This window comes from Asterias amurensis, chromosome 20 (assembly GCF_032118995.1).
Source record: "Asterias amurensis chromosome 20, ASM3211899v1".
Taxonomy (NCBI): Eukaryota; Metazoa; Echinodermata; class Asteroidea; order Forcipulatida; family Asteriidae; genus Asterias; species Asterias amurensis.
In genome coordinates this window covers 12,602,957-12,629,874 of record NC_092667.1, presented here as the reverse complement: position 1 = coordinate 12,629,874, position 26,918 = coordinate 12,602,957, and the positions used below count along the sequence as shown (strand labels likewise).

The 26,918-nt window shown below is 37.9% G+C and overlaps 2 protein-coding genes and 1 pseudogene across 2 annotated transcripts; 1 reads left to right on the top strand and 2 right to left on the bottom strand.

The window, feature by feature from the left end:
• Positions 1–461: 461 nt before the first annotated feature.
• Positions 462–6,924, bottom strand: LOC139952382 (carbohydrate sulfotransferase 9-like; annotated as a pseudogene).
• Positions 6,925–13,373: 6,449 nt separating this feature from the next.
• Positions 13,374–14,898, top strand: LOC139952109 (carbohydrate sulfotransferase 11-like). Its single transcript, XM_071951065.1, has 2 exons — positions 13,374–13,602; positions 13,961–14,898. Exons 1-2 carry the CDS (start codon positions 13,374–13,376, stop codon positions 14,896–14,898), a joined length of 1,167 nt encoding a protein of 388 aa, XP_071807166.1.
• Positions 14,899–17,558: 2,660 nt separating this feature from the next.
• Positions 17,559–25,127, bottom strand: LOC139952220 (nuclear inhibitor of protein phosphatase 1-like). Its single transcript, XM_071951280.1, has 7 exons — positions 25,066–25,127; positions 23,965–24,025; positions 22,234–22,387; positions 21,765–21,988; positions 20,921–21,065; positions 19,836–19,900; positions 17,559–19,580 (listed from the first exon to the last, which is right to left on the bottom strand). The coding sequence occupies exons 1-7, from the start codon at positions 25,125–25,127 to the stop codon at positions 19,215–19,217; spliced, it is 1,077 nt and encodes a 358-aa protein (XP_071807381.1). The 3' UTR covers positions 17,559–19,214.
• Between the last annotated feature and the right edge of the window lie 1,791 nt (positions 25,128–26,918).

Sequence of the window (26,918 nt, the reverse complement as noted above, 5' to 3'; positions counted from 1 at the left end):
GATGACCAGTTGCGTCTAAAAGTTCACAGATATTTCATTAAGTGCATGTTTGGATACACCATATGATAATACTTGAATACACATACATGTTTATGTATACAATGAGTACTTTGGGACGCTAGGTGGCAGCAGACTTACCAGGTAAATGTCCATTGTTTACGTAGATCTGAGCGTGCGCACATGACCGAGAACAATGGATTTTACCTATGGTAAGTCTGCTGCCACCAAGCGTCCCAAAAGTCTCCCATTAGCCTTTGTGAATTTAGGTGTTTACATGCAGATAGCTTGATGTCATTGTGATATCATTGTATCCACTGCGTCTCAAAATGGCTTAGGCCTGCTATCAACACAAAATAATCATACAATTAGCCAATTTAAAAGAACAAATTCTAAAGTTTTCTTGTCTACAAACAAAATGTTTTTATTTATTTATTTATTTATTTCAACAAAACACCCAACAATGGAGAAGAAAAGAAAATACATCATACTATACAATAAAGGGTATACATGTAAATAAACACATATTTTTTAAGGAAAAAATGTATAACGCTGACACTCATTGACGACCCCAGACCATCTTGACAAAGTATGAAACAAAAGGATTGTCAGAACTTTCTGAGCAGCAAGCCGAGAGTACCAAGATCCCATTAATGAAACTGGTTACGAAATAACTGTTTTGACACTATTGCAAAATACAATGATTGACATAGTCTTCGAACTCAAAGTCAGAGTTAAATTTCCGTCTGAAAGAAGCACTAATGCAATTAGCAGCGAAAAATTCTTGTGCAAGCTAAAACTGTTTTTAACTCTACCAATTAAAGTATATTTACAATTATGCAAAAGTTACAAGAAAAAAACTAGATTAAGTTTGAATGCGAACAAAATATCATTGATCTTACATAAATTCATCAGCAGTTATACGGTACTTGTGAAGACCCATTGCGGATTTAACAAGCTTACCCTTTACAAATTTTAACCCTTCTGCCAATATTGTTGTTCCGTTTAACTTCCATTGTAAAGTTAGTCAAAACATGATAAACTGAATACAAATCTTTAAAAAAAATGTAAAAAAAAATTGAAACTGAAATCATTATTACCCCCAACGTCAAAAATGACCACATTCAAACAGTGTACATTAATACAAGTTTTTTTCTTCTTCTTGTGGATCATAAATAATTGTAATAAGAACAGTGAACAATTGAACGGATTTCTTTTACTGTACAAAATGTACATTTTCGTGCTCCTGATCAGCAGAGCGTAGACGTTGGAGCAATGGTCGTGGCACTTGTGTCCTTTGATTCAGATAATAACAATAAGTAATAATTAAATTTATTGAGCGCTTCACGCTAAACTAACCCGAGGCGCTTTACAACATAAAACAAACTTACAAAGTAAACCAATACAAAAATGTTATTAACAAAAAAAAATGAACAAAGTATGACTAAGAATAAAATATTTTAAAAAACGTACTATACATATATTAAGTTAAGAACATTGAAAAGTTGTTATAAAAAGATTCAAAATACAAGACTAGTGGTTGTCACAAGAATACAACCCTTAAAGAAATAACCCATTATCTTAGAATATTAATTTTAATTTTGGTTTTTACCCATACACCGATGTGTGTTAGCACTGTATACTCAGTACTTCCCCGAGTCCTGTGAAAAAAATAATATCACAGGCATGTTACTCGGGTGGGATTGGAACCCACGACCCTTGCAATTCTAGAGCAGTGTCTTACCAACTAGACTACCGAGATTGCCCGGTAGCTAGAGGCAGTTCGAATCCTATGTTTTGGCAGCGGGTACCGCAACGATATAATATATGTTAAATTTGCATCGGGGATAAAGAATATTAATTTATTTATTAATTTATCTTAGACCAAAACAACATTAGGACGTAATCCAAACACGTACAAAATAACCAGAGTCACCTGCGATATTTCCCCCCGTGTTTCTGGCATTTACAGCCGACTGTGCCGCATCACCTTGTATGACAGTAAAGATGACAGTAAAGTTAGACTCCTTGAGTCCACGTCCAATATCAAATTAACTGACTGAATTACTGTCATTACATCTGTTAACCCAACTGTCATTACAATGTGCTATAACTATTATGAACAGAGTTTCATATTCAAGCATTTGTCTTAAACTTATAATATACTTCAATCTTCCATGGCGTTTTGTCAGAAAATTTGATAAAGAACCCCAGCTCATCGTAATTCATGTTTATAAAATTGTCACTGTATGTAGGCTTACTGTGCATGCGCCACTCTTAACCACCTATACTTGTAAGGCCAATTCTTCTGTCGTTCTCAGAATAAGGGGTGGTTAGTATTTTCAATTAAAATTGTATTTGTTTGACTTTTGTAATTTCACAATCATTTCAATCAGAGGCAAAATGAGTCGTCTGCTTTCATATCATTTTTAATGTATTCCAAAATATTTGATGCATCTTTTGGCAAAGGATACCCGAAAATGAGGAAATCATATTTGTATTTTTGTATGACTCTCTCGATAGTCTCGGTTGTTATATTGCGGTAATAGTTTACCATAAGTTCGGTTCGCTTCGTGTTGGAGATATACGATTGCTTATACACGGCGCTCCTGCTTATGTTGTACAGCGATTTCATGTATTCGATGTCTCGAGACACAGTTTCAACCTTTCCAATGAAATCATAGTCAATGTCACAGGGTACTTTTTGCTCATGAATAGGTAGCCAGTGGGCGTCCAATATTTCTTTTGTTGTTAAAATGTAGTGCAGAAACTCCGGGAATGTCAAGTCTGGACGCCGACTCTTAGGGATGGCCTTCCCACGAACTTTCTTGATGATGTCCCTCGACTTTTGGGTGACGAATTCATTTGGTAAGTTAACAAATTTATCCACGTATCCGGACAGCAGACGGCTGATTGGGTTGCGGACAAAGATAACTTTCTTGTAGGTCCTGAGCTTTGGTCTGATTTCATCAAAAGTAAAAGGTAAACCTGAGCCTTCTCTGAGCTCGGCCTTCCCTTCCGTCAAAATGCTTGATATGAAATTGAGCCAATTTGAAAAACCTGCCTTAAGCACTAAGCAGAATGCGACTTTTCGATCATCCACTAAGTAGGTCAAGCTAAGCCAGAGGTTCTGATATGGTCGGGGAAATCTTAGATGGTCCTTCAAAATATTGACTGGTTTGAGTCCTATGATGTTTTTGCAGACTCTTTGTGCACGTGTCCGTCTTTGGTGCTGAATACGTTCAGCTTCTGTCTGGTCGACACCATGGACCACTATGGTACTCTTAGAAAGTCCATCATTTTGTGGTTGGCGATGAACTAAATTTGATAAGAAAACAATAATTTAACTAAGTCAATAATTTAATCATTGTGCAGTCGCTTAGGTGCAGTGGCGTAACTGAACATGTTCAATCATATATTTATTAATTTAAATTATTTATTTGTTGGTCGATTTCTTCATTTTATTGTGTTTGTTTTATTTGTATTTTGTTTTTATTTATTTAATTCCTTGTTAAACTTTTCTTTTTTCATTTTATCATTATTGTTCTGGGGGGGCGAGTTTGGACAAATACAGCTTTTTAGGGAGGGCCCTTTTATTGTATCGGCGCATTCTTTTGAGCATGTTTCAACCTGACCGGTTGGCAAGGGGGGGGGACCAAGGGATGTTCCACATAAAATGGGCTAGTCATTGGTAAGATTTTAATTATAGAGACATCAATAAAATTAATGTTCACCTTACGACAGACCCTGCCGACCTAGTTTAGGCTCTGTGCATAACGAAAGGAGGGATTCCTTTGTTTAGTCCAAGAGAGGGGCCTTGATTTTTTTTAAAGGGTACGATGTCTATCGTATTGTACATACCTGTCAGGTCAGTGTAGATATACACGAACGTCATCGATGAAGTTAAAAACACCAAAAAAGTGAAGGAGACTAAAATCGAGGACCGACTTTTCAGCAACATCCTGGAAATTGTTCTGCATGATTAAAACAAAAGATGAAACACACGATGTACCTCAAATTAGAACACTTAAAAGTAGTGGATACTATTGGTAATTACTCAAAATATTGTTTTAGCATAAAACCTTCTGGTAACGAGTAATGGGGAGAGGTTGATGGTATAAAACGTTGTATGAAACGGCTCCCCCTGAAGTGACATATATTTTTCGAGAAAGAAGTAATTTTCCGCGATTTCAAGACCGCAGATGTAGACTTTGAGGTCTCGAAATCAACCATCTAAAAGCACACAACTTCGTGTGACAAGGGTGTTTTTTCTTTCATTGTTATCTCGCAACTTCGACGACCAATTGAGCTCAAATTTCGACAGGTTTGTTATTTTATGCATATGTTGAGATACACCAACTGTGAAGGCTAGTCTTTGACAATTATCAATAGTGTCCAGTGTCTTTAATCTAAAGCAAACAATAAACAACAGTCGATGATGTCACCGTCACGTGAGCGAAAAGCTTGACACGTTTTTGACACGATAACTACCTGTCCCGGGTTTTACCTCTATTTAAAATAAGAGCCTTCTAGTGGTTCGAGTGATAAAGTAGGAAGCTTGTCTAAAAGAAAGTGCAACGAACAGCAATTTAGTTCGATCATCTTCACTCAATGATGTTAAAGGCAGTGGACACTATTGGTAATTGTCAAAGACTAGCCTTCACAGTTGGTGTATCTCAACATATGCATAAAATAAAAAACCTGTGAAAATATGAGCTCAATCGGTCATCGAACTTGCAAGATACGAATGAAAGAAAAAACACCTTTGTCACACGAAGGTATGTGCGTTTAGATGGTTGATTTCGAGACCTCAAGTTCTAAATCTGAGGTCTTGAAATCAAATTCGTTGAAAATTACTTCTTTCTCGAAAACTATGGCACTTCAGAGGGTACCGTTTCTCACAATGTTTTATACCATCAACCTCTCCCTATTACTCGTCACCAAGAAAGGTTTTATGCTAATAATTATTTTGAGTAATTACAAATAGTGTCCACTGCCTTTAAAGTCACCTGGAAATAGAATTTTGTTTTCTTTCAAACATAAGAGTATATGCTTACGAACAATAAAACAATTTGTTTAGTAATTGTTTGTCACGATTTATATGTTTAAAAAATATATAAAGTTGTTTGGGGGCTGACTCCGCCTACCCCTTTTGTGACGTCAATCGAGGCAGACTTTGCCTGCAATGCGTATAGTAAACACACGTGCAAAGTACATGTACGTCCAAGTCGTGAGTTGGTACATTTCAAAAAGTGTTTTTTTGCATTCAGCAGCAATACACCTGGTCGGCATTGCCGGGAAAAAAAAAAAATTAAACGTACAAACTCACGACTTGGTCCGTACATGTACTTTGCAATTGTGTTTACTCTTCGCATTACAGGCAAAGTCTGCCTCGATTGACGTCACGAACAGCGCCCTCTCGGGTCGGGGTCTACTCTTAAACTTGTAAATAACATAAGAACTGATTTTTTTAAACCTTAGTTAACTGTTTATTCACATTCCACTCATCAAAAGACATATATTAGTGACAAAAGCTTTATTTTGAAAAAATACCACTTCCAGGTGACTTTAATTATTAGTAGATGAAACCAAACACTATACATATTTTGAAACAAGAACAAGTACACGTAGAATGTGGATTTAAATATCCACTGAAGGTTTTCCTCGGTCATAATTAAAAATTAATCATAATTCATTGATAACAAAATCACTTATGCAATGTAACTTCAATTTTGAGGGCAGCTTTCTATAGACGATGTGACCTATGTTTACATTCAAACCGCCCTCTGTTGACAAAACACTACATACGTCATGTTTCGCCGGGCACTGAGTTGCGTAGTCTATAGTAAGATTGCATACACTTTCTAGCTGGCTGCCAAAACACAAAGGTTTTGCCCGCCGGCAGTATGCGCGCGAATCACGTTATGGTTTTCGCGTGACGTCAGAGGTCACATCGTCTATACCATCATTCTTTGAGTAAATATGTAAATTTAATGTAATTTTGAAAGTACATGAACCCTATAAAATAACAACAAAAAACAAGAAAAACAGATTAAAAATGCATTAGAATATTACAAACGATCAAAGACAATTATTAAACAGTTAAGCAAGTAAGAACAAGGCTGGACAATTTAAGAGAAACAGATTAAATGCTTAAAGGAACACGTTGCCTTGGATCGGTCGAGTTAGGATGTCGACATACCGAGATAAATAATCACAGGAAGACAACATCCTAGTTTTAGGATGTCGACATCCCGAGATTAATTGTCACAGAAAGACGACATTATTTTAAGGATGTCGACATCCCGAGATAAATTATCACAGGAAGACGACAAACGATTTTTAGGATGTCGACTTCCCGACATAAAAATTGTCTCAGTTTGTCGACTTATTTGCGTTTAGGATGTCGTTATCCGGAGATAATTTTGTCAGAATCTCAACATGTCGTGATGGCACCTCAAGAGCACGCAATGCGCACCTTCCATTTAAGTTCACAGTAATTCCGATATATTAACACAGATATAAACGGTATCAATATATTAAGGATCTTAAACTATACAGGTGGCACGAATGCACATCCAATAGTTCCAGACAAACAAATCAAAGACACACATTTTAGCAAAATACTATATTCCAGAGTATTACCTTCTGTAGGATATTGGCAGAATCAACCCGTCAATAAGCAGCAAAACACGGCAGCGACCAAAGCGCCTGCAGCTCGCTTTGTATCTACCGTAGATAGCACCAAATCAACCCTAGTTAATTCCGTGTCTAAACCACACCAATCTCCACTTCTTAGATATCGATGAACCTTCGGAAGACTATTATCCCCACGAGTGTCTAAAGTGTTATCTATTTTCCTTGTAGGCCTAAGTGTTTCTTTCGTCATTATATATAGCATGACTTGCTGAACTGCAACTTGCTGTCACTGGGTCATATTATTATTATCAAATACACCTAATGTACATATAGCAAAGGTACGGCATTTAAGAGTGCAACCATCGGCGCAAGATTAAAGACATCGGACACTATTGGTAATTGTCAAAGACTAGCCTTTACAGTTTGTGTATCTCAACATTATGCATAAAATAACAAACCTGTGAAAATTTGAGCTCAAACGGTCGTCAGAGTCGCGAGATAATAATGAAAGAAAAAAATACCCTTGTCACACGAAGTTGTGTGCTTTAAGATGGTTGATTTCGAGACCTCAAATTCTTAGTCTTAGGTCTCGAAATCAAATTCGTGGAAAATTACTTTTTTTTCTCGAAAACTATGTCACTTTAGAGGAAGCCGTTTCTCACAATGTTTTATATTATCAACCTCTCCCAATTACTCGTTACCAAGTAAGGTTTTATGCTAATAATTATTTTTTGAGTAATTACCAATAGTGTCCTGTGCCTTTAAAGGTATCTCTCCACGCGCTGATGACGATCAAAAGGACAAGTTTGTTGTCGGGTCACTCAAGCACACACACTTTTATTCAACGAACAATAAACCTATGCCTAACCTTCAGTGGGGAAAAAAACCCGTCCAAGGTCGACCTGTGTATAATGAGGATTTGTGGGTGTGGGAGTGTATGGGGGTCATTCCGTGCCAACTCACCTAAAATCCTGAAAAGTTTGGCAGGCCATAAACACACTTGCAATTTTTCAAACCATAATTCCTAAGGTCTAAAAGGTTATAAGCCCCGCCCCTTCAAATTGACTCTTTGTTTGTGTGTTTTCGGCATGTTTAGAGGTCTGTAACTACACATTGAGATAATATATTTAGCTACAAATTAATATACAGGGTATCTGGTATCCCATCAACTAAATTATACTGTAAAAGTAGCACAGGTTATTTTGTATACCATGGTGTGTGTCTTTAAAAACGGCATTTGTAACATGCGGAGTGACTTTTCGTAATTTTTGAGACCTCAGAGCCAAAGTGAAATGTCTGATGCTTTTATATTACATTGGGTTGTGAACTAGGTGCACATGTGTGACCTGGTATAAGGATAGACCAATCACGCCTTTGATGAGCGGAGGTCTGAATATGGGTCTTGTGTATATAAATGCCTTTCTCAGGTGTTTTTTTGACAATGTGGGACATTACTAACACAATTTTTTCCCAATAACACTTTCTATCCAGTCTAAAAATGAGAAAGACAAAATGGCTTTTCATTTCCTTCGCGTAAGCATTTCTTCTGTCATGAGGTGTCTTTCTAATACCCCAAACCATGCTGCATGGCCACCCCTCATTCATTGGTCATTTGGTTCGCTCAGCATATTAACTAATTAAACTTTATTGCAGCGATTTAGCCCGTTGAAGGTTTAAGAAGAAATTTACATTTTTTACTTAAAAAGTATGAAAATCAATGAAATCTTAGTACCATAATTATAGTCCACAGCAGCCAACCCTTTATGTCTTGAGAAAAGTGCGCTCAAAGTTGTATGTCACCAAAGGGAAGGTAGATCGAATGTGTTAACTTACAAAGATCTGTACAAATTGTGTTCACAACGTGTTTAATTAACGAGTAATTAACATTCAATTAACAAGATTACTGTATCTTCATGAAAAATATACAACGTACAGTTTGTGTACAGCACGTCGTGCTGCTTTTGAAAAAACAGCAGAGGACAAAGTTATTGGAAGTTCCACTGTTGATGCTGACATCATGAGAACATCCGCATAAGTATTGGCAAAGCACTACCTATATTTAACCACTTTATTGTAGTGTGGAGTCTAACACATCAGTCTAGAGTCCTTCTCTAATTGGATAAATTCAGGCATCAACTTAAATTTTATTTTATGTAACAAGCAAACTTATTAATTTCTCTGACTTTAATTCAAGATATTAGCAGTGGCTGTTTACAAACTGCTTCCAACCACCAGGGGCGTCAATCCGTCTTGAAAGGTGGGGGGGGGGACATAACATTTACGGCGTGGGGTCCGGGGCCCGCTTTAGGGCCTCGGGAACTGTTTAGGCCGTAGATGCTCTCTGGTGCAATCTAGGGAGTCTGAGGGGTGATGTCCCCCCCTCTCAGATGTTGGAATTTAATGCCTATTTCAAGCTATGATGCACCTATTTTTGCTTTCATGGTTATTGTACCTAAAAAACAACTCAATTATAGCTTCGTTATATCAATATTGTTTCTGCATTATAATGCTCTTTTGAGTTAACAGCATCTTCAAGTTCGGATCTATGAACCAAGTTTTAGGGGGCAAATCTGCCAAAGAGTGAGCACGCGAATGTGAAACCTTTACGGCATGGGTCCGGGCCCGCTTAAGGGCCCGGGAAAATTTGTATTTTTAGATGGTGCAATCTTTAGGCCATTTAGCGGCCAAATGGCAAACGAAACAGAACAATGAGCTGTGGGAATATTGTGTTCCAGTGCTCCACAGTTCCAGAGTGCAAAACATGAGTTTCATGATAAAGGTGGTCAAAAGACACGGGGAACAGTTGATAGTGTTTCCCTCACCCTTCGAAAATGGGGTGGGGTTCACGTTCCTTCCACTCTTTCAGGGGGAGGTGCAAATCTGTCAACGATGGACCATGCGTGTGGGAAGCCTTTACGTCGTGAGGTGCGGGCCCGATTCAGGGCCCGGGGAAATTTTGCATTTTAGATGCTCTGTGATGCAATCTAGGGCCAATTTTGAGGAGGGACATTTGGTATAGTGTCCCCCACCCTTCAAAAAATTGTGTCATCCTTTGCCCACAGGATTAATGCCCATAGGGACACCGGGTTTCGTCTTACACAGTGCAAAACTTGGGCTTCATGATAAAGGTGGTCAAAAAGGTGGGGGACATTTGATATTGTGTCCCCCACCCTCCAAAAGGTGGGGGGACATGTCCCCCTGTCCCCCCCCCCCTACCCCTGATTGACGCCCATGCCAACCACAACTACATGGTATACGTCACTTGATGTACAAAATGTTGTTTACCGGCCTCACGTTTTGAACCTACGTGAGAAGAACTGATATAATAAACCATGCACTTCAAAAGGATGAACGTTTGTTGTCGCCACAATGTTCAGCAATGCATAAGTAACAAAGTATTCACAAGAAAATCTATGTATGGAAGCTATCAGACCGCACACAATGGAATCGAGTAAAATATTGACAATACCAAAAACGCAACCATCAGGGCATGGTTTAAGGGTACACAATACAGTTTCCATGCACTGATGGTTATCAAAGGGATAGAAGTTTGTTGTCGCCAAAACCACCCATTTTTTATTCGACGAACCATAAATCTCTGAAAAAAATAAAATAATTGTTCACAAGAATATCCATTTATTTTGTATGCCTGAATGAACACCATTTAATATGGCGCCTTTTCCTAAGGTTGCAAAGAGCTCAGAGAATGACGGGGAAAAAACAGGTTATTTATACAAAGGGATTTTATTACGCTAAAAAAAATGTCATCGAAAACTAAGCTTTTGCGTCTCGGTACCTGCATAAAATGATGTCCCAGCTCTGGGATTTTGTGTGCATTTTTTTTGCTGGTTACCTCTCCCCAAAGTTATACAAACGTCTCTACGGATGACAATGGTATAGTTCGACATGTTTTCTCAGCAAGAGTTGTGGGGCCCATTTTCTGTGCAAGACTGGATCACGGTCTTCTCCCATATGTACTGCATTTACTCATGAGTGAATAGTATACAAATATTGACTGCTTCGAGTGCTATGACACCCGAGGTGATCCCGGAGCGTTCTATTTTCCCGAGGCTTAGTCCTAAGTTAGGACTAGTCCTAAGAGATATCAAAAACGTACAGCTAGTCCTAAGTTAGGACGAGTAACTCTCCCTAACTCAAGAAAAGACTAGTCCTAGCTTTTTGTGAAATCTACCCCTGGACACCTTTGGTAAATGCCAAAGACCAGTCTTCTCACTTTATGTATCTCAACATTATGCACAAAATAACAAACCTGTGAAAATTTTTACTCAATTGCTCGTCGAAGTTGCGAGATAATAATGGAAGAAAAAAAACCTTGTCATACGAAGTTGTGTGCTTTCAGATGTTTGATTTCGGGACCTCAAAATCTAATTCGGAGGTCCCGAAATCAAGTCAAATATTTTAGTGGAAAACTACTTCTTTCTCAAAAACTACGTTACCTCAGAGGGAGCCGTTTCTCACAATGTGTTTTACTACGAAGAGCTCCCCATTACTCGTTACCAAGTAAGTTTGAATGCTTAACAATTTATTTTGAGCAATTACCAATAGTTTCCACTGCCTTTCAGTGAAAAAAAAAAACAAGTGCAACAACTTACGAGGGGAGCAAACTCATACATCAATTTATTTCTGTGACTCACTTCAAAGAATAAAATGAAACAACCACTTAAACCACTGAATTGTCCAAGAACACAGTTAAAATGGAAGTGGTATTTTGTCAAAATAAAGCTTTTGTCACTAATATATATGTTTTTTGATGAGTGGAATGTGAATAAATAATTAATTAGCTTATTTACCCATTTAAGAGTAAACCCCGACCCGAGAGGGCGCTGTTCGTGACGTCAATCGAGGCTCAACATCTGAATAGAAAATGCTACAACAGTGCTGAAAAAGATGTCGGATCGGATCACTAGGCACTATTGCTCTTGTGAGTCTGACCAGCCATGCAGACTGACCCCATATTATTTAGTTGTTTTGCTTCGAAACGTACAAACTCAATGACTTGGATTTGCACGTGCTTTGCACGTGTGTTTACTTTATGCATCAAGGCAGTCTGCCTCGATTGACGTCAGAAAAGGACGCCAGTAACATGTGAAAAATAAGCACGCTATTTTCGTGCTTAATCAAATTTTTTGCTTATTAAGCAGCTCTGTGAAATTGGCCCCAGATCGCAGCTTGGTGGTAGAATCAGCGATAATAAAATACTGAATAGGTGAATGACATTAGCAAAAATGTTCACACTCGTGCAGTTTGTTCTCTTTGAACACATAAATGGTAGCGAATTTTAATGGTGGCTGTACTGCTTTGCTGTATCTTATCAAGTTGAAGGTGTAGGGTTATAGTTTGGTTTTGAACCAGAAAAGAAATTGTGCAATTTTTATCCGAAAGGTTGCATACAAAGATGGCAACGGTTGTAACCATAATAGTTGCTTCATTTCGTTTAAAGGCAGTGGACACTATTGGTAATATTGTCAAAGACTAGCCTTCACAGCTGGTGTATCTCAACATGTGCATAAAATAATAACAAACCTGTGAAAATTTGAGCTCAATCGGTCATCGAACTTGGGCGCTAATAATGAACGAAGAAAAAACACCCTTGTCACACGAAGCTGTATGCGTTTAGATGGTTGATTTCGAGACCTCAAGTTCTAAACCTGAGGTCTCGAAATCAAATTCGTGGAAAATTACTTCTTTCTCGAAAACTATGGCACTTCAGAGGGAGCCGTTTCTAACAATGTTTTATACCATCAACCTCTCCCCATTACTCGTCATCAAGAAAAGTTTTATGTTAATAAATATTCTGAGTAATTACTAATAGTGTCCACTGCATTTAATGCACTGGAAACCTTTGCTAATTGTCAAGGACCATGGATCACACTTGGTGTCTCCCAACATACATATTAACATAACAAATCTGTGAAAATGTTGACTCAATTGGTCAGTGCAAGAAAATAATAATGAAAGAAGCATCACCACTTTTGCACAAATTTGTGTGCTCTCAGATGCACATTAAAACGCTTCAGGCCTGAAGTCTTTTAATATTTGAGTGAGAAGTTATCTCTTTCTCAAAAGTTAAGAGGGAGCCGTTCCTCACAAGGTTTTATACCATCAACAGCTCTCCATTGCTCGTTACCAAGTTTGTATGCTAACAATTAATTTGAGTAGTTACCAATAGTGTCCAGATAAAAAATTAAATGTCGTTTGCATTAACGATTTACGTCAAAACCTTTTTTTTACCACAGCCATTTTGTCTAAGTTTGCCTTTTTATGGTATTGAGCCGTACCACGTGTCGTAGGCGCGATTATGTTTCCTAACGATTTTTCCCTCACACGTCAGGGTCTACGTCAGAGAAATTCAATACTGGACAAAATCGACCTAACCCAGAGTTTTAGTGGATGTAGGCCTTTATCTGTATTATATATAGATTATCCGGGCTATTGTTTTGGAAGACTAATCGATCCAAATTCACACAGACCTGAGATTGCGTCAGTTTGTGTATTTTAATATAGTGCATCTGTTTTAGATGATGGTCCTCACCTGTCTCCACCCCAAGTAGTAAACCTCGTTTACTGTAAGCAAATTCAGTCTGCTCAAGCTATCATATCATAATTAGACTTCCTCGACAAAGTGCTGAACCGTCTGTACCTAAAACTGTCGGGTCAGAGGTCAGACAAGTGGGACACGGAACCAACATCTATAAGAGTGCTGCCACGTTCTTGATATGCACCGGCCGTACAAAAACGTTTCAATCTTTTTCTCATTTGACGGTAACATCATCGCGACGTCATTTATAAGTGTTCTCATTTTGAGGTGCATCGTGTATTTCATGTTCTTTTGTTATAATCACACATTTTCCAGGATGTTGCTGACATCGCGGGCCACAATTTTCGTCTCCTTTGTGGTTTTAATTTCGGTGATGACGTTCATGTATGTCTTCGTCAACCTGACAGGTATGTACAATTCGATAGACATCGTACCCATTAAACAATCAAGGCACCTCTCCAAGGAATTCCTCCCTTCGTTATGCGCAGAACCTCAACTAGTATAGACCGGCAGGGTCTGTAGCAAAGTGGACGTTTTTGGTGCCTCTGTAATTTAAAATCTTACCAGTGACCAGCCCATCATACTCTGAACGTCCCTCTTGCCCACCAGTCAGGTTGAAATGATAAATAAATAAACAAAATATAATAAATAAATAAATGTATTAATAAATAAATATAGAAAATGTTCCGTTACGCAACTACGTCATACACCAAAGCGACAGCACAGTGATTAAATTACCATTTTTTTTTATTGTTTTCTTATCAGTTTTAGTTCCTCGCCAACCACAAAATGATGGACTTTCTGAAAGTACCAATGTCCGTGGTTTTGAGTACACAGAAGCTGCAGGTATCCAACACCAACGATGGACACGTGCACACAGAGTCTGCGAAAACATCATAGGACTCAAACCAGTCAATATTTTGAAGGACCAACTAAGATTTCCCGTAGCAGATCATGAAAAAGTGTGGCTTAGATTGACTTACTTCGTTGATGATCGAAAAGTCGCATTCGTCTTAGTGCTTAAGGCAGGTTTTTCAAACTGGCTCGACTTCATATCAAGCATTTTGACGGAAGGGAAGGCCGAGTGCAGAGAAGGCTCAGGTTTACCTTTTACTTTGGATGAAGTCAGACCAAAGCTCAGGACCTACAAGAAAGTTATCTTTGTCCGCAACCCAATCAGCCGTCTCGTGTCCGGATACGTGGATAAGTTTGTGAACTTACCAACGGAATACTACACCAACATGTCGAGGGACATCATCAAGGAAGTTCGTGGGGAGGCTATCGCTAAGAGTCGGCGTCCAGACATGACATTCCCGGAGTTTCTGCACTACATTTTAACAACAAAAGAAATATTGGACGCCCACTGGCTACCTATTTATGAGCAAAAAGTACCCTGTGACATTGACTATGATTTCATTGGAAAGGTTGAAACTGTGTCTCGAGACATCGAATACATGAAATCGCTGTACAACATAAGCAGGAGCGCCGTGTATAAGCAATCGTATATCTCCAACACGAAGCGAACCGAACTTATGGTAAATTATTACCGCAATATAACAACCGAGACTATCGAGAAAGTCATACAAAAATACAAATATGATTTCCTCATTTTCGGGTATCCTTTGCCAAAAGATGCATCAAATATTTTGGAATACATTAAAAATGATATGAAAGCAGACGACTTTTATATCGCGTCTGATTGAAGTCATTGTGATTTTTTTTAAATCAAATAATACAATTTAAAGTGTAAATTACCAACCAACCATTACCAACGACAGAAGAATTTGCCTTACAAGTATAAGGATATTGGAGTTAGACACACAATTAGCCTACACCATTTTATAAACATAGACCAAGATGTATAATGAAACAAATTGATTTATTTAAAGTATTATCCAATGAGCTGGGGTTCTTTATCAGGTTTTCTGACAAAACGGAAGATTGAAATATATTTAATGTATTATTTACATTACACAATTGGTTTTTGTTTAACAAAACAGTTGCTGGCAGTGTACACACTTTATGTAATCCACCATACACATAAACTGAAAAACCTGTAGAAGTTTGAGATCGATCGGCCATCTGGGTCTAGAGAGAAAAGTGAAAAACCGATTACAAATTTTGCATTGCATCGATGCCAAAATAACAATGAATAAAACGCTCACTGAGCGATAAACTCCAAACGCGGAGTTAGATTATTTACCTCTCATCAAATTATGACATTTCAGACAGAAATATTTCAAGGGATGTTTTCTACTATACTATCGACATAAGACCATGTATGTTTTATGTAAATCTGTGATCTTCACGATTTTTGTTTCTTACCAATTCTGTAACGTTCCTATAAGACAAATTCTTGAATATTAAACTCATTTCATAATAAGTATAGCACATTGCTACGACAGTTAAGTTATGTAAATGACATTGGAAATTTTGTGCGTAGGTTTGTACAGCGAATATTGGACAATGGACATTCACGTAGGTTGTACAGTGAATATTGGACAATGGACATTCCCGTGGGTTGTACAGCGAACATTGGACAATGTACATTCACGTATAGGTTTGTAGGAATGTAACTTTACTGTCATCACATGAAAGTGTTTACAAGGTGATGCGGCATAGTCGACTGTAAATGCCAGAAACACGGGGAATATCGCAGGTGACTCTGGTTATTGTGTACGTGTTTGGATTACGTCCTAATGTTGTTTTGATCTAAGCTAACGGGTTATTTCTTTAAGGGTTGTATTCTTGTGACAACCACTAGTCTTGTATTTTGAATCTTTTTATAAACAACTTTTCAATGTTCTTAACTTATTATTTATGTATAATACGGCTTCTATTATTCTAAGAGTCATACCATGTACATTGTTTTTTAAATAACATTTTAATTTGGTAACTTTGTAAGATTGTTTTATGTCGTAAAGCGCCTCGGGTTGTTTTAGCGTGAAGCGCTCAATAAATTCAATTATTACTCATTATTATTGTATGAATCAAAGGACACAATTTGGGACTTTTAGGACGCTTGGTGGCAGCAGACTAACCAGGTAAAACCCATTGGTCTCGGTCATATGTGCGCACGCTCAGAACTACGCAAACAATGGAAATTTACCTGGTAAGTCTGCTGCCACCTAGCGTCCCAAAGTCTCCTACTATTATTTTTGATCCACAAGAAGAACAAAACATGTATAAATAATGTACTCTGTTTGAATGTGGTCCTTTTGACGGTAAGGGGGTAATAATTATTTCAGTTTCAATTTATTTTACATTTTCTTTTTAAGATTTGTATTAGCTTTATCATATTTTGTCTGTAACACACAAAAAAACTTGAAACGTCTTACATTTCATTTTTTGCTAATTTTCTCACTCATTGAATAGAAATATCATAATACATGAAAGGCGTTCTCCAAGTGGTTAAAACTGTCATAAAAGATCGTTTACATGGGTAGTCGGTAATTTTACAATTTTTATTTGGAGGGTGAATAACTCGATGGGCATTGAGACTCCAGAAGTTACTCATTCATTATTAAATTGAGCAGAGGATTACAGTTCAAGAGTCAATGAATAATTTTCTTTTCACTGAAAAAGCTTAGAGACTGCTAAAGTATTTTTGGTTTATTTTTTAATATTAAGCACGCGGCACTGTTATGCTATGGGAGTTTCTTATTGGGGTTCGCCAACAGGAAGTGCCAATGAGTAACTTTCTTTTGTCCTCCAACTGGGGGGGGGGTACTTTAAGTGACATCATAATTAAACCGTCGTTCTTAAAGAAATTGGGCCCTAGCTGGCTTTTGAATGGGAGACTTTTGGGACGCTTGGTAGCAGCAGACTTACCAGGTAAAATCCATTGTTCTCGGTAATGTGCGCATGCTCAGAACTACGCAAACAATGGAAATTTAACTGGTAAGTTTGCTGCCACCTAGCGTTCAAGAGTCTCCCATTAAAGAAATTCTTCCAAATAGGGTTTTATATCATAACAAAATGAATCAAATAGATTAATGTTGTTTGTTTTACTATTAATTGATCATGGTTCAGGGAAAAATTGCGTCCGTAAATTTCACATAGTAAAACATTTAGACTGAACAAGTTTTGTGCACACTTAATGCTTACAATTAAAGGAACATGTTGCCTTGGATCGGTCGAGTTGGGATTTGAAAAGCGTTTGTAACTGTTTGTTATAAAATGCATATGGTTAGAAAGAGGTTTTAAAAGTAGAATACAATGATCCACACAAATTTGCCTTCAAATTGCGTTGTTTTCCTTTTACTTTACGAACTGGGTAAAAGGAAAACCACGCAATTTCGAGTGATACTTGTGCGGATCATTATATTCTACTTTTAAAATATCTATCTAACCATATGCATTTCATACTAAACGGTTTCAAACGCTTTTCAAAGACCAACTCGACCGATCCAAGGCAACGTGTTCCTTTAAGTGTGATTTTTGAGTAGTAACCTGGGGCCATTTTTATAGAGCTGCTTAAGCAAAAAGTTGCTTAAGCACGAAAATAGCTCGCTTATTTTACACGTTACCGGCCAAAATGTCAGCCATATCGTTGATTGTGACTGGTTTTTAGCTGTTGTTTACTTAGCATAACAATTGAGTGGAGTCTTGGCCGGTAATCTGATTTTACTAAGCAAGGATTGTTTTGCTTAAGCAAAATTGTGTGCTTAAGCAGCTCTATGAAATTGGGCCCAGATAAATTTTGTTTAGCATTTTGTTATGCTATACATGGAAAATCCTTCATTGGTGGTTATAGTAATACACAGGATGACCATAAGGGTACCACCACCCTCTCATACCACACCATGCAAACGACCAACCAGTGAATATTTCATTACAACTAGTGGTCAAATTGTTGTGAAAAACAGGTCACATTGTTGTGATAAACAATGAGAATGTGCTTGAGTTTTGTTCAATATGTTGTAATCAAAATAAGCAGCAATGATTTTTTTAGGTATTTATTTAAAGCCATTGGACACTTTCGGAACAGACAAAAAATTAAAAGTTCACAGATTTACAAATAACTTGCAGGGTTTACAGAAGGTAATGGTGAAAGACTTCTCTTGAAATATTATTCCATGAAATGCTTTACTTTTTGAGAAAACATTAAAACAGTATCAATTCTCGATATCGAGAATAACAGATTTATTTTAAAATTAAACACATGTCATGACACAGCCAAACGTGCGGAAACAAGGGTGGATTTCCCGTTATTTTCTCCCGACTCCGATGACCAATTGAGTCTAAATTTTCACAGGTTTGTTATTTTATATAAAAGTTACAATACACGAAGTGTGGGCCTTGGACAATACTGTTTACCGAAAGTGTCAAATGGCTTTAAAAGTATTTTTTTTTTTTTTTTTTTTTTTTTTTTTTTTTTTTTTTTTTATGAATTTTTGTTTCAATGGGAGGGGGGATCTTTTATGCGTTTATTTCAACATTTATAGGGGGGGCTGAGAAAAAATTTCCCCTCAACTTGAGACACAATGACAGTTGGCACCTTGACATGAGAGAAAAATATCGTCACAGGTTTTTTGTTAGTCTAAGGCAATAAGTCTCCAACTACTGAATATTGGACTTTATCGTGGTGCAGCCATCTTGAATTTATCCCATTGATATCAATGTTACCAAAGCGAGGGCTGGAAGAAAATTAGTCTGGTTCCTATTTGTAAAATGATTATTAGCATTCATTATTGTTATTGGATACGAGGTATTGGACTCAAAAACAACATCAAATCATTCACATACCGTTTAGTGAAAACATCAAGCAATCCTGACACTCAGCTACAATCTTTTTACACTCCTCCTAAAAGTTTCAGTATCAATCTAAATATAGTATGTCCGTTTGATAAAAAATCCTGTGTTGCCATGGTAACAATTCCCTTGATAAACAACGCCTTAACAGACTTCCGGGCCAGGGCTCAAAATTGTTCACAAGTTCTGTACGGACGGCAGTATAAAAACAAAACAAATTGCAAGTTGACAACTTTGCGTTACCATTTCTCCTCAGACGCGCCTCCTAGAGTAAAAGAGAGGGTGTGGGCTTCTTCCCGGGCCACGCCTCCTTTGCATATTTCTTCTTCTTTGGCAAGTCAATGCCCATATTAGGAATGTGTGCTAACATTGTTGTTTGCCTCATTTCCTCAACCGGCGGGGCCATGTCAACTTCTGGCGCCAAATTGGGTGCATGCACGAGTCCGAGGGTAGAGCTACCAAGCATACCCACTGGGGGCGAGGTTGGGGTGGTGGGTGTGTTTGGTAAGAGGGCCTCGTTATCCGCACCTGGAAGGTCCGCATACAGCGATGGACCATAGTGAAGTCCTTGTAACCTCCTTACCATGTCGTTTGCAGCACTCACACTCTGTGATTCCTCTAACCGCCTTTTCTGTTGGTCCAAATAAGGTGAAGTTATTGTAGTTCAAAGCCAGGATAACAACCTCTACATAAAGCAGCTAAACTGGCTCCCTGATCAATTTATTGCTCCGCCAGTACAATTATTTCAGCAATTCTTTTGTTAATTTTTACACCAATACTTCCTTTCCGACACCTTCTCTAAAAATAGGCAGTAAAGCTTTTCAGACGTAACTATAACACAGCACTGTGGATTGTTAACTATGAATAAATATTTCCTGGATCTTACCTTCACAGGAACGACAGATGTCTGAATAAGATTTCTGAATCGACCAACTGATGGATCGATGTCTTCTATAATAAATAAAACAGATAAAAAGGATTAAATAATGACTTTTTAAATATTGCTAAGCTACCCGTCAAAAAAAAAAATAATAATAATCAAATAAATAAAACTGGCTGTAGTAAATACAATTCAAGACAAGGTAATTTAAATACACAGCTTTAATGTTAGCAAAAAACAAACCATGGTCCTGAGGCTGGTTCCAAATGGTCAACCACAGTAGTCAACCAATGGGAGACCAGCCAGGGTTCGAGTCAAAATAGTCAACTTTTAGTTAAAGGAACATATTGCCTTGGATCGGTCAAGTTGGTCTTTGAAAAGCGTTTGTACCGTTTGTTATAAAATGCATATGGGTAGAAAGATGTTTTAAAAGTAGAATACAATGATCCACACAAACATGCCTCTAAATTGCGTGGTTTTCCTTTGACCTCGTCGACTAACACGGTCAGCCATTTTTGGGAGTCAAATTTTTGATCCCCATATGGCCGACCGTGTTAGTTCACACAGTAAAAGGAAAACCATGCAATTTCGAGGCAAATTTGTGTGGATCATTGTATTCTACTTTTAAAACATCTTGCTAACCATATGCATTTTATTTAAAAAACAGTTACAAACTCGCTTTTTATAGATAGACCAACTCGTCCGATCCAAGGCAACGTGTTCCTTTAACCATGAGTGAGTTCGAGTGTGCACAATGGTTAACCAAAGGTTGACCATTTTAACTCGAACCCAGGCTGGTCGACCATTGGTTGACTACTGTGGTCGACCATTTGGAACCAGCCTCGAGCCCATGGTTTCTTCACTGGTCCCAACAGCATGTTCCGTTCTAACATGTGTTAAGCGCAGAAGAGAACCAGTGACACTTTAGCGAAAAGGTGGAAGGTTGACTAGACTACCAACGAGTCGTTCGGGTGAGTACGTCACTGCGCATGTGCGTTGCTAGTCTGTGGTTGACCACTGGTTGACTAAATGTGCGCACTCGAACTTGCTCAATGGTGTGCACTCGAACTTGCTCTTTGTTGACTTCTTACCTGGGTTAATAATTTCATCCTCCTCCCCAAAGGAGATATGGCCGACACTTTTCCTCTTTCTTGTCCTCTCTGGCTTGGGTGTTGTCTCCTCATACCCAACATTGGCTATCCTTTTATTATGAGCAGTGTTGAACTCTGTTAAATTCTATTATGAGGGGGGGGGATAAAAATTATGAACAAAAGGACCTGTTCATTCATTCATTCATTTCATTCAATGGATTATTAAAAATGTATTCATTCATTCATTCATTTCATTCAATGGATTATTAAAAATGTATTCAAACCAGCAGCCAGCAGAAAAACTAAATGAACAGTAACATAATTAAAAGTCTGAAGTAAAAAAAAAAAACAAGAGTAATTGGAGACATTTGGAACGCTAGGTGGCAGCAGACTTACCAGGTAAATTTTCATTGTTTACGTAGTTCTGAGCATGCGCACAATACCGAGAACAATGGATGTTACCTGGTAAAGTCTGCTGCCAAAAAAATTACTTTCAATGTGACAACAATTATTTTAGCATGTAAAACGATATACCAGTTCTGGTATAAATGTAACCAGAATTGGTAATTTATACATGTACCGTACATGCTTAAATAATTGTTGACTTTTTGTGACATTGTTTTACTAATTTTTTAAAAAACTACAGCACCTCAGCAAGTAATAACTTAAGGGACGCTTTCTACCACCATTATCTTCAAACCTTGTTAAAGTTTAATGTAAATCTAAGGATATTGTGCTAATAGCCTCATGTTTTGACCCAAATTCAGACCATTAACCAATGTATTTTGTACAATTTTTGTAATGCAAAGGAAAGAATAACTGAGACTAATAAAAAACCACAAACCTCTAGTTCTGTTTCTTCCTCTGGTAAGCCCAAGAGGCCACCGATAATTTCGTCCTCTTCCTGTTCGGACTTTGAATCAGTTGCTGCAACTGAAGATGCTGTTTGGGGTTTCTCTCGGAGCACATAGCATCGCGTCGAGGCACCAAAATGTATGGTGCTGTCCAGGGGGATTTGCTGCGGCTTGTGTCCCTCAAGTCGAATTGAGCCGAGAAAAGTGCCGTGGGCTGAGGGGGAAAAAAAATTCCCAATGGACAGACGCATTGGAAAAATACTTTTCAATTAATACTTACTGGAGCAAAACAAAACAAAACATAACTTAACAAAACAAATTCCTTATTTACCGTCCCAAACTTTTCAGAGCATGTAACCGGAAACGAACAAATATTTTTGTTAGGCCTAATGTGAAGTACTCGATTGGAGAAACTGGCATGATTATAAAATTAAGAAGGCATTTTTAAGATGAACTCACTGCTTCCGAGGTCAACCAGGAAGGACCTATTGAGATGTTTGTGGTACATCAATGCTGCATGGACCCTGGAGCACGAAGCATGGTCTAAGACGAAGTCACAGACAATGGAGTTTCTCCCAAAGTAATACACATTCTTCTCATCAATCATCATCTTCTACGAGGCGACAGGAAACAACAAAATGAAAGATGTAAATTAGGATCACAGACAGTAAACATTTGTATTAATGTTTCCATTCAATTCAGTTCAATAAACAGTTATTTCATGATGGCATTTACTCAGACAAATATAGGTTATTTAAAAGTATATTATTCTGTTCAAATATTATTAAATATCAAGAACCCTTAAATTATACAGCATTATTATATACAGTAATATCCAACATGTATGAAAATGAGTGAAGCATATGTAGGCTTATCTTGTTTACACTATTCAAATCAATTCAAATCAATAAACAGTTATTTCATGATGGCAATTACAAAGATAAGTACAGGTTATTTACAATTTTATTATTATGTTAAAATTTTCGGAAAATATTATCAAGAACCCTTAAAATATACAGCATTTTACAATCATAACCAACATATAGGAAAACAAGTGTAGCACAAAATGTAGGCTTATCTTGTATACTGTTCAATTCAATTCAGTTAACTCATGATTCATTTATTTCATGACAGCAATTACAAAAACAAGTACAGGTTATTGACAAACTATATTATTATGTAGGTGTGAATAATAGAAATGTCACATAAACAACGCAAACAAAACACAATATTAGTCTTTCAAAGTATCAAGAACCCTTAAATCATACAGCATCATTGAGAGGAATGTCAGCGAGGGACATAACCCAGTCCGTGATCTCCACAAACTGGGCCCAAAACATCCCGCTGCAAAACACAAGGTTTCATCGCTTTAGCACTTTGTTAAGTCTTCAAGTACCATATCAGGTTTAAGCAATGACCAAATGAGGTCCGCTATCCCTGCTCTGTATTGTCTAACTGTAGTTAGGCATACATTGGTAGATGACAACTGTTCAGTGCAAATCCTTTAAAAACTCAATTTCACATTTACCCAAAACAAGTTAAAGGTAGGATCATACTCGGGCCTTGAATTTCATCTTTGAGAGGGCACTTTCATTCAAATTCTTAAGAGTCTATAGGAAAGTTTTAAAGGGGCACAATGGCCAAGACAAGAGCAAAAGAGGCCATGTAAAAAAGTAAAAAAGAAGGGTCCTACTACTTGTTGTCAACTCGCCGTCAACTCACATGTGCCATCAACTCACCATCAACTCAAACACTATAGCGCAGATGACAGGCGGGATTAGTCTTGATCCAAGACATAAGAGATCAATTTACCTGAAGCACAGTACTTGTACATAATACAGTAGTATACAGTACCGATAATTGAAGTCTTGGGCTAAGACTCTTCCATATTCTGGAAAGTGCCCTCTGTTGTCCATGTTGTACAAGCTCTGTGAAAAAGCAAGATGGCGGACGACTGTTTGGCTACTTCGGGATAATTTTTTTCACGAGAAAAAAACACAATCAAATGTAGAAAAAATTACCGAAAAGTAACCTAAAACTGATGAAAATTATCTTTTTGCTAATAGTTTATCGTTCTATGCCTCTTTCGTGGATTTTAAACTTATATTGGAGGAGTTGACGACACCAAGCGAGTTGACAGCAAGTAGTAGGACCCAGAAGAAAGGTCTAGGACATGACCTCCATACATACCTCTATCATCTTCGTTTCTTTGAGTACATCAAGATGTAAACCTGGTGATGGCTTTCCAGCCCTGTTTAGGTCAAAGGTCAATATTATGTAAAAACAGACTGAAACTAGCAGTAAAGTTGCAATAATGGAAAGGAAAAAATACTGTCTAAAAACAATAAAAACAATTAAAGCAGCTATTGTACCAATTTAAATAGTTGCGATATAATTGTAACCTTCCTCCCGCCATCGGGAGGAGGGTTACGTTATATTGGAACTACTATTAAGACTACTGAAGTGAAATGAAATAGTCCAGTATATTTACACCAAACGTCCCACCAAAAATGCATTTCTCACTGTGATTGTGAATTTAACAATGGCTTCATTTACAAAAGAGTATCAATGTTAATTCAATACTTAATAATAATGATTAATAGTCCACTAAAAACCAAGAACATGTAGTGGTGGAAACAGCTTCTTTTTCGAGGGGGGGTGGCTGTGGATGGCTAGCACTGCTAGACGGGCGCTGCTCTGTACTCCTTTTGTTCAAAATTTTGTCATTATATATCACTCAGTACAACCATGGAGGTGGTAGAAAGTAGAAATGGTACACTAAAAAATGACAAAATTTCGAAAAAAAGGGAGTACAGCGCCCCAGTTTGGGTCTACTGAGTACTGCTACCTACCATTATTATTAATTAAATTATAGCACAACAAATTCAAAAGTGTAGTTAGTAGTGTAGTAAGTAGCCTATCACCACTTCAGTCCTTCACATTCAACACTAATGCATACCGACTGTGCTACTGCTAATGCTATTTGCTATGACAATGTGTGAGGTAGGTCATAAGCTACCTCCATGGTCATAATAAGTGTCACTGAAATAAAGCAATTGGGGGAAAATGGTCGACGAGTCAACTCGACCCTTGTATAAAACCAATTGATTGAAGAACTAACTCGACCGTAACTCAAGTTTTTTGTAAACAATTGTATCTACTAGATAAAATGCAGTTAACCAAAATATTCACTGAAAGCTGTGATGTGAATTGTATAAGAAGCACATGATCAATGCACTAATAAAATAGTTAAACAGTTTCACCATAAATAAGTGTTTTTCCCAAGCTTACCACGATGGAACATCATAGCCCGACATCTTGGTTTTTGCTGGTGGGATTTCAGACCCTTCCATTTAAGAAGAGGTGAGAAAAATTATTTTTCAAAATACGGAGCAAAAATACTTGCAAAATATATTGTCAAAAGTCATTGGTTATTGTTTTATTAATAACAATTGTCACCATAAAATTGCATTCAATGTGCTCTTTATTGTATTCAAATGATATTAAAGAATGACAGTGCGCGTACAATGCAATTTATACCGATTTTGGTTAATGGAATATTCAAAACAAAATGCTGCATGGCGCGTGGTCAATATGTTTGGCGCAAAAACAAAACGCGCATTCCTGAAAATGTGTCACTAGCATGCAGCAGCGCAGCAACAATCACCGTTCTTAATCTCACTTTGCGCATAACAACCTAAGTGCGCGTTGTCTCGAATCTATACTATTAAAAGCGTAACCTGCGCCATCTTGGATTGAAAATTAGAAGGTCCAGTGGTATGGCATCCTTGTGGAATCCAACACGGTTGTTTGTGTGGAATTCAATACGTTTGTGTGGTTTTAGACGTCGGGTTGCAAGTCTGCAAAACCCGGATCCAAACTCGCACTTACAAGTCATGTGATTGGAGGAAGTTTGGGCGGCGACCGTGCGTCAACCACTGGTCGATGTTGTTACCAGACTTCCTAGAAATCTTTCTGACAGGCGACTCATTGGACAGTGTTTCGCAGATGGTGCTCCGGATTGGTTCATTCATTGCCCCTTGAACGCCCACCCGCCATTCGATCCGCCCTTTTTGGTCAGGTTACTTTCGTGTTGTACTAAGCATGGTTCTCCGGATTGGTTCATTCATTGCCGCGCAGGGTCGAAAGGGTCGAAGAGGCTGGGTGCCAGGACAAATCCGAAACCAATCTCACGAATTTGACCGAATTTGCATTGAATGGATTAAGTACCGTAGATTGATGTTTCGCAGGTGACCATGTGTCAACCACTGGTCGACGTTGTTATCAGACTTCCTAGAAATGCTTCTGCGGGTGACTCATTTGTTGAAAAGATTAAATGGAGAATATTTATAAAAAAGCATTCACTTCCAAACGGCATGAGAATTATCATGATGAACAAGGATGGGATCAAACGGAAGCTTTATAATTTGGAAACATTGGGTAGGGCCGGCTATAGGTTGGAAGGTGTCTAAGGGAACTTTACAATTAATAACATTTTGGGGGTGGGGGGCCTTACACAAAGAGCCATTCTGGTCAGTGTATTGTGAGTGGTGTGTTGTCTGGTTTGAGACAGGCCACCTGTTGCTTGGTGAAGAAGGTCGCCGTGGGACCACTTTAGGTTGACAGTGGGTGGCGACCTTGGACCTTTTGCCAGTAAACTCAAATGGGTACATGAATACCGTTTTAGAATACGGTCTGTTCATGGAGGTATAATGTTGCAGTTTCAGAGTTTAACCATGGCGGTAGAATTGTGAAACCATTCCTTACTCTATGGTGAAACTTATACACACACGTCAAAGGCTGTTTTGAAGCTGTAAAAAAAAGAACTTTGCTTTGCATTTGGTCAAAGTTGTTAAGCAAAACGACATTAAGTTTCCTTTTGAATAAGTCCATTCACAAAATTGGTTAGAGCAGTGTGTCGGTCAGGTCTCAGAATGTACATTTTGCCAAATCCATTATGAAAATTAATTTAGTCATCGGCCCGTCGGGTTGGTTACTGATGGAGATAATATTAACAAAAGAGACCTCGTGCGGCTGAATGGGGTACATTTTTAGGAGTTTGTCTATTGACCCAAACTGGACGTAACAAACCCTAAACATGACTTGACATGCTTTCTGAAAGTGAAATAAGTTAGAGAAAATTA

Excerpts from the sequence above, each read along its gene's own strand:
- LOC139952109 (XM_071951065.1), top strand. The coding sequence starts at position 13,374 with ATGCACCGGCCGTACAAAAACGTTTCAATCTTTTTCTCATTTGACGGT. Across the intron at positions 13,603-13,960 it reads TGTCTTCGTCAACCTGACAG|TTTTAGTTCCTCGCCAACCA; the intron begins GTATGTACAATT and ends TTTTCTTATCAG.
- LOC139952220 (XM_071951280.1), bottom strand. The coding sequence starts at position 25,127 with ATGGAAGGGTCTGAAATCCCACCAGCAAAAACCAAGATGTCGGGCTAT. Across the intron at positions 22,388-23,964 it reads AAGAAACGAAGATGATAGAG|AAGATGATGATTGATGAGAA; the intron begins GTATGTATGGAG and ends GTCGCCTCGTAG. Across the intron at positions 19,901-20,920 it reads GGATGAAATTATTAACCCAG|AAGACATCGATCCATCAGTT; the intron begins GTAAGAAGTCAA and ends TATTTATTATAG.